This window comes from Puma concolor, chromosome A3 (genome assembly GCF_028749965.1).
Source record: "Puma concolor isolate L17-30 chromosome A3, mPumCon1.1.hap2, whole genome shotgun sequence".
In the NCBI taxonomy this organism is placed as follows: Eukaryota; Metazoa; Chordata; class Mammalia; order Carnivora; family Felidae; genus Puma; species Puma concolor.
Genome location: NC_141669.1, coordinates 113760306 through 113768718, shown reverse-complemented (window position 1 = coordinate 113768718; position 8413 = coordinate 113760306). Strand labels below are relative to the sequence as shown.

Sequence of the window (8413 nt, the reverse complement as noted above, 5' to 3'; positions counted from 1 at the left end):
CGGAGCGCGCGCTGGCGGAGACGCGGCTCGGCCGTTACCCGAGGGCTCGGGGCCGGCGCTGGCCGCTGCGCGCCGCGGGTAAATACCTTCGGCGGGGCGGGGGAGAGAAGCGTCGAATTTCAAAAAACACACACATACACACACACACAGACACACACCAAACCCCCACAGCCCCGGGCGGGCGGGCGCGCGGATGGGCGCCCTTTGGCTGCGGGAGCGAGTGGAGGATGCTGGGAAGGAGGTAAAATGGCCACCGGCGGCGGCGCGGAGGAGGAGAGGAAGCGGGGGCGGCCGCAGCTCCTGCCCCCCGCGCGGCCCGCGGCCCGCGGCGAGGAGGCCGAGGGCGGCCGCGAGAAGATGGGCTGGGCCCAGGTGGTGAAGAACCTGGCCGAGAAGAAGGGCGAGTTCCGCGAGTCGCGGCCGCCGCGGCGGGAGGAGGAAGGCGGCAGCGGCGTGGGCGGCGTGGGCGGCGGGCTAGGCGCCCCCGCGGGCCTGGCGGCGCCGGGCCTCGGCGACTTCCCCCCGGCCGGCCGCGGGGACCCGAAGGGCCGGCGGAGAGACCCGGCCGGCGAGGCGGCGGACCCGCGCAAGAAGAAAGGCGCGGCCGAGGCGGCCCGGAGAAAGAAGGCCGAGGCGGCGGCCATGGCGGGCCCGGCCAGGCCTGGCGCGGCCGAGGACGCAGCCGAACGGCCCGCTCAGGACGAGCAGGCAGTGGCGACGGGCCCCGCGGCGGGCCCGGGCAAAGGCCGCTTCCTGGTGCGCATCTGTTTCCAGGGAGACGAGGGTGCCTGCCCGACTCGGGACTTCGTGGTGGGCGCGCTCATCCTGCGCTCCATCGGCATGGACCCGAGCGACATCTACGCGGTCATCCAGATCCCGGGCAGTCGCGAGTTCGACGTGAGCTTCCGCTCGGCGGAGAAGCTGGCCCTGTTCCTACGCGTGTACGAGGAGAAGCGCGAGCAGGAGGACTGCTGGGAGAACTTTGTGGTGCTGGGGCGGAGCAAGTCCAGCTTGAAGACGCTCTTCATCCTCTTCCGGAACGAGACGGTGGACGTGGAGGACATCGTGACCTGGCTCAAGCGCCACTGCGATGTCCTGGCCGTGCCCGTGAAAGTGACCGACAGGTTTGGGATCTGGACCGGGGAGTACAAGTGTGAGATCGAGCTGCGCCAGGGGGAGGGCGGGGTCAGGCACCTGCCTGGGGCCTTCTTCCTGGGGGCCGAGAGGGGCTACAGCTGGTACAAGGGGCAGCCCAAGACGTGCTTTAAATGTGGTTCCCGGACCCACATGAGCGGCAGCTGCACGCAGGACAGGTGCTTCAGGTGCGGGGAGGAGGGGCATCTGAGCCCTTACTGCCGGAAGGGCATCGTTTGCAACCTCTGCGGCAAGCGAGGACACGCCTTTGCCCAGTGTCCCAAAGCAGTTCACAATTCCGTGGCAGCTCAGCTAACCGGGGTGGCTGGGCACTGAATACCCGCCTGCCTGCCAGGGGAACCCAGAGCCAGCTTACCCCCTCTTAAGTGCCAAAACTTTTTTTTAAACCATTTTTTATCGTTTTTGAAGGAGATCTTTTTAAACGTACAAGAGACATCTCTCTCTCTGCCTTCTTAAACCGAGTTTACTCCATTTCAGCCTTTTCTGAATTGGTGACTCTGTCATCAGTGACTACCGAGAACTGTCGTGTGCAGATGTGTCGCCTCTTTTTAAGATTTTGCTTTTCGTTTTTGTACCTGGGTTGTTTTGGGGGGGGGGGGTTTTGTGGTTTTTGTGTGGGGTTTTTTTGTGTACTTTTTACTCCCCACGCCTTGTCCTCTCCCAGGATTTTCACCCATTGGGCTGCCTTGCTCATCTTTATGCCCCGGCCCTAGGTACGGGGCCCACCACGTGGTAGGCACTCCGTCAGTGTTTGTTGAATCCAGAACATTGTTGACTGTGGCTTCTGTCAGGGTGTCTACTTTTTGCAGCTCTTCCCCTCCCCCTTTTAATTTGCTGCTTCTAATCTCTGTGGTCTGAGAATTTGTGAAACCAGTGTTGTTAGAAGTGTACGTAATCTGAGTCAATAAGCTCTGAATGGTGGCCAAGGGCCTCTCTTATGGCATTAAAATGCATGGACTTTGGGACAGCTGTTCAGTGGCTCAGAAGCCATTTTTCACAGAATCATGGAATTTAGAATTTTCTTACTGGAAAGGACCTAAAAATTGGTTTAGACCAATCCCCTGGATTTCCAACAGGTGCAACGGGCCCAGAGAGGGTCAGTGACTGCGTCAAAATCACGTAGCTGTCTGGTTCCAGAGCTAGCCTAGAGTAGAGTTCCCTGACCCCAAGCCCGGTGCCCATTCCACTACCTCTCACACTTCACAACATTTTCCTCAACACTTGAGGGCCCAGAAAGTCTGATCTCTCCAGAATGGTGAGCCCAGAGGAATGCTAAGAAATCATCTGGGGGAGAAAGACATTTAGCAGGGGCTTCTGAATACTTGGGAGATCAGGAAGGGACAAAGGAACATAATCCAGGGTGTGCTTACTGCTCCCTGGGGTACTGTATCTGGATTGAAGCGCCAAGTCCTTTGGGACCTCACCCTCCGCCACTCATTGCCACTGCTTAGAAATGGGGGTGCTCCTCAGTAAGGAAACCTACCGGAGGTTTACATTTGCACCTTAGCCTCAATAGCTAGAAACCCCAGAGAAGCATCTGACTGGAGCTCATCTATAGCTTCCTCACTCACAGGAGAAAGGTGATTTTAACCTGTAATCGTAAGTGAGCTGTTAACTCTAAAATGTACTTGCAAAACAGACCACTTGCAAGAGGGCATTGGGTCAACTAAGTGTTATCAAGCTAAAGTAGAAAAGACAGTACACTGCTTTTCTTTTAGTTTTTGTTTTTCCTTCGCTTTATGTTTTGCTATTTCCTTGTGGCTTAGAATGTAAAATCGATTGTTAAAAGTTTTGTTCTGAATAAATATTTATCTTTTGTATTGCTAACACTGTTGCCCTATTTCCTTTCAGAGTGGAAGACGCTAGGGTACACAGACTCTAGTTTAATCCATGCTTCTTACCCATCATTTGTTTACCCTGCAAATACATTTCCAACCCCTGTAGGCAACACGTAGCACCTACTATGTTGTGCCAGACCCTTTGGCGTTGTTTCCTAAACCGTATGTATGCGTTACACTCACTTGGCACATGGCAAAAACTCAAGTTCTAAGTCCTAACTTTGCTCCAAGGAATCAAAATCACTGGTGTGAATGAAAACATTTTTAGCAAGCACCCCGGCCCCCAACAATTCTGATTGGCAGCCAGGCTTGAGACTATAGTTCTGAATGGTATTAAAGTGAGAGAGAGGGATTCTGCCCTCAGATTACAAACGGGAAGTGCCACAAATAGGATGCAAAGTATTCATAGGTTTTTAAAAAACGCCATCTCTTCCAGGTATTAGGGAGTAAGAAAGAGTCTGGGAAACTTCCCAGAGAGCTGACTCACTCCTCCAAGCCAGCCCTGAAGACCCCAGATACAACTGACTGAAGGATTTTCAGCTCAGAGATGTTGAAATGATCCAATCCCAAGAATTAAAATTCTCAGTGTACTGATTCTCGAACTCAGTGATTTCAGGATATTTCCAGAGCTGATCAGGTGTGGTTGAGGCCTGGGTGGCTCTCGAGAGCCCCGCCTTGCCAAGCCAGCATAGCCCCTCCTTCCTGTCTCCCAAAGCAAACAGACTCTTCCCTCCTCTATCCCTCCCTCCAGTCCTGTCCCTCCCCCATCAGCTCTCCCTTCTCTGCCTTGGGTTTCCCTCCTTCACAGGGCTGAAGGCGGAGAGAAAGCCTGCATTCATCATATCCGCCCTCCCTCCAAGCAGGCACCGTGCCAAGGAGCCTCCTTGGAAGGAATCTTCCCTCTCTCTGCCTTCCCTCCCCCTCCAACTATCCTGGAGGGAGCAGAGGAAGAAACTATTTCCCTGCCCATCCCCCACAGGATCCACTCCAGGGCCTCCTGCCTGGCGGTCTGAGGACTCAGCCATGGGCTGGAGCGGAACAAACCTCCCCCAGCTTCCTCCTGATGTAGCTACCTCCAAATTACAATCCCTCACTGTTCGTGGGCTCGTAGAGAGTGTGCAGAGATCCCCAAGCTGAGGCTGGCCGATTAGCTGACATTTCTTTCATTCCGCTTTCAACAGATACTGAGGGCCATTAGAGCCAAGCCCTTCTGTAGGGTAGTTTGCACACACCCGGGAATGAGAGGGTTACTTGCAGAAGGAGATACAGATAAGTGATGAGCAGTTTTTTAAATAATTTTTTTAATACTCTGAAAAAAGTATATACAAAGCATATAAAATTGTCTGAAGTACAGGTCTCCTGGAAGAGATGATCATGTCATGACTGACACCCACAAGATGAATAAGTCAGGTGGAGAGGGAAGAGAGATCCAAGCAACAGGAACAGCCTGTGCAAAGGCCCGGAGGCCAGAGTACACAGGCTGTTCAGGCTGGCTACAGAGTCACAGAAAGATGTGGTTGGGAAAAGGCCAAGAGGAGGTGACCCAGGGCTTGTCAGTGTTACTTAAGAGGCTTTATTTTGTCCTGACCCCCTCCAGTCTGGCCGCCTCCATTCCATTCACTTATTTAGCATATATATTAAGCACCAACTCTTTCTAGGAAATGGAATACAGCAACATAGTCAAGTTCCCTGGGGCTCAAATTCTAGAACCACACAAAGACATAATTACACAGTGTGATAAAAAGCACTGCAAGAAACATACAGAGATGGATCTGATCTTAGGGGTCAGGGTCAGGGATAACGTCCCCAAAAAATGTTTAATTGAGATCAAAAAAATACATAAGGAGTTGAGAGATGGCATGGGGGTTAACCAGTGACAAGGGCAGCCTAGGCAGCAGAGATAACAAGTTTAATAACCCTATGGTGAGAGGAGGCATGACTAAAACCAAATGGAGCCCAGTGTATCAGTCCAGGCTTAGAAAACCACTTTGGGGCACCTGGGTGGCTCAGTCTGTTAAGCCTCCAACTTTGGCTCAGGTCATGATCTCACGGTTTGTGAGTTGAAGCCCTGCATGAACTGCGCCTGCTCCCATCGTTAAGGCAGAGCCTGCTTCGGATCCTCTCTCTCCCTCTTTCTCTGCCCCTCCCCTGCCTCTCAAAAATAAATATTTAAAAAAGAAAGAGAGAAAGAAACAGAAACCACTCTAGGTATCGAAGAAGGTAATGGGACCTAGGGTGGGTATTCGGAATGACTCCTAGAACACTACTGAACTGACTTACCAGGGGAGCTGCTTCCTCTCACAGAAAAGAGCCAGGAGCCATCACTGGAAGGGTTGAGTTTGAGGACATACTACTGAAGCTACCGTCCAAGGACAGGCTGCTGGGATCGGAAAACTACTGCCAATTCTACTGCCAGGACAGTGAAATGAGGTTTTGAAGTCAGAGACATGACACCGGTGTCTCCACAACCTTACTTATGAGCAGAAACAGCCAAAACTATTTGACTTCTGCCTTACTTCCTTCCACCTTCAAACCTCATGCAAGCATATCTAATTGCTGCAGCTCTAGCTGCAAGGGAGTCAGAAAGTTTTAGCTTTACAGCATGCATAGCACAGTAAGGCACATAAACAGTGGGAATGAGGGCACTTAACTGGCTCAGTCGGTAGGGCATAGGACTCTTCTTGATCTTGGGGTCGTGAGTTCAAGCCCCACATGGGGGATAGAGTTTACTTAATAAAAAACAAAAACAAACAGTGGGAACAGATATTGTCTGACATCTAACCCTATCCAGAACAGCCAGTGTGACCAGTGCAGAGGTAGGAGGGAGATGATGGTACAAAATAAGGCGACAGACCCTGGGGTCTGGTCAGCCATGTTTAGAATTTGAGTGTAAGAATATAATGAGGAGCCACTGAAAGATCTTTGAGCAAGGAAGTGACGTGATCAGGGTTGTATCTTTTTTATTTTTTTTAATGTTTATTATTTATCTTAGAGACAGAGTGGGAGAGGGAGAAAGGCAGAGAGAGAGGGAGACACAGAATCCAAAGCAGGCTCCAGGCTCCCAGCTGTCAGCACAGAGCCCGGTGCGGGGCTCGAACCCACAAACTGTGAGATCATGACCCGAGCCTAAGTTGGATGCTTAGCCGACTGAGCCACCCAGGCGCCTCATGGTTGTATTTTTAAAAGATCATTCATGGGTCGCCTGGGTGGCTCAGTCGGCTGAGTGTCCAACTCTTGATTTCGGCTCAGGTCATGGTCCCAGGGTCGTGGGATAGAACCCTTCGTCAGCCTCTGTGCCGAGCATGGAGCTTGCTTGAGATTCTCTCTCTCTCTCTGTCTCTCTCTCTCTCTCTCTCTCTCTCTGTGTGTGCCCCAACCGCACTCATGCTTTCACTAGTTCTCTCTCTAAAATAAATAAAAGGAAAAAAATTTAAATAAAAGATCATTGTGGATACTTTGTAGTGAATGAGTCAGTGGGGAGCGCAAGTAGAAAAAAGGCCAGTTTCCCCAGGTGAGCAATGAGGGTACTTTGGACCTGGATGATGAAGACAGAATAAGAAAAGTAAGCAGGGAGGGGCGCCTGGGTGGCTCAGTCGGTTAAGTGTCCGACTTCCGCTCAGGTCATGATCTCGCGGTCCATGAGTTCAAGCCCCGCCTTGGCCTCTGTGCTGACAGGTCAGAGCCTGGAGCCTGTTTTGGATTCTGTGTCTCCCTCTCTGTCTCTGCCCCTCCCCAGCTCGTGCTCTGCCTCTCTCTCTCTCAAAAATAAATAAACATGAAGGGGCGCCTGGGTGGCGCAGTCGGTTAAGCGCCCGACTTCAGCCAGGTCACGATCTCGCGGTCCGTGAGTTCGAGCCCCGCGTCAGGCTCTGGGCTGATGGCTCAGAGCCTGGAGCCTGTTTCCGATTCTGTGTCTCCCTCTCTCTCTGACCCTCCCCCCGTTCATGCTCTGTCTCTCTCTGTCCCAAAAATAAATAAACGTTGAAAAAAATAAATAAATAAACATGAAAAAAACATTTTTTTTAAAGGCAAGTAGGCAGGGTAAACATATTTAGGAGTTTAAAGCAGCGAGACTTAGACATGGGCTGGGGGAGGTATAATTACCAAAGAGGACTCCCAGGTTTCCAGCTGTGGGACATAGAGGATGTCTGAGAGAAGGTGTGGAACAGGTGGCTCAATATACAAGGTCTTAAATTCTAAGGAGAGTTCTGGGCTGGAGAAATAAATGGGAGTCCTATAGCAATGGTCTTCAAACTCTTTAACCACATCCCATAATAAGATATGCATTTTATATCGTGGCCACAAGACATAGGCATATATGTACTTACCTATAAAGAAACCAGTTTATATGTATATAAGGAAATAATATTAACCCTGTGGATGGGGTGCCCTGACATTTTCTTCGTTCTTTTATAAATGCTTACATGACCCGTTAAACTGATTTTACAGTCTCCTAACGGGTCATGAGAAAAAGCATAAGGAAGAAAGATTACAGCAACTTGGAGCATACCTTAAGCAGCTCTGACATGCGAGTTTTACCTGATGGGAAAGGAAATCGTGACACGCTAATGAAGGACAGCCAGAAAAGGAGAAGAGAAACCAGGGTGTAGAGACATAAAAACCAAAGGAGGAAAGTTACAGTGAGAGGGGTTAACACCCGAATTGAGTGCCGCAAGAGATCAAGTAAAATTGGCTTTGAGAAATGTCAAGCAAAGTCAGGTCTGAAGAGTGCCCACTGGCCTGAGTAATGTCAAGGTCATTGATAAGGGCCTTATAGAGGCAGAGTGATGGGAGGAGGCAGACCAAGGAACAAATCATCTTCCTCAATGCCAATCCAGTGCTCTGGCACGCCCTCTGGGGCCCCCTATTGCTCCAGGGACTCAGCCTACCATCTACCTCCTTTGGCAAGAGGCTCCTGGGCTCTGTTGGGACCTCATTCACAGCCAGGGTGCCCAGCATATCTGTTCATGTCAGCTCCAGGTATGGCCAACAAAGAGTAAGCAGAAGGAGTTCAGTATGGTGGAGGGTGGGGGGGATACAAGAGGAAGCTACGGGTGAGCACGGCTCAGATCATCCCGAGTTTAAGGTGGAGTTTCATGAGAGTGTACCAGACATGTGCAATGCCAGTGTATCCATACAGTGCCCCTTACTGGCTTATCAACATGACCAGGAATATTTGGGAGAGGACATGTTTCATGAAAGTAAACACAGATACAATATGGAGGAGGATTGGGGGGGGGGGGGCGGTGGCTCAGTCGCTTAAGCGTCCGACCTTGGCTCAGGTCATGATCTCTCCGTCTGTGCGTCGGACTCTGTGCTGACAGCTCAGAGCCTGCTTCGGATTCTGCGTCTCCCTCTCTCTCTGCCCCTCCCCTGCTCATGCTCTGTCTCTCTCTCTCTCAAAAATAAACAAACATTGG

At 51.4% G+C, this 8413-nt stretch overlaps 1 protein-coding gene across 1 annotated transcript; it reads left to right on the top strand.

Moving 5' to 3' along the window:
- Positions 1-2982, top strand: ZCCHC3 (zinc finger CCHC-type containing 3). The gene has a single exon (XM_025932852.2). It carries the CDS (start codon positions 247-249, stop codon positions 1468-1470), a length of 1224 nt encoding a protein of 407 aa, XP_025788637.2. The 5' UTR covers positions 1-246; the 3' UTR covers positions 1471-2982.
- The last annotated feature ends 5431 nt before the right edge of the window (positions 2983-8413 follow it).

Coding starts and splice junctions, on each gene's coding strand:
- ZCCHC3 (XM_025932852.2), top strand. CDS start 247: ATGGCCACCGGCGGCGGCGCGGAGGAGGAGAGGAAGCGGGGGCGGCCG.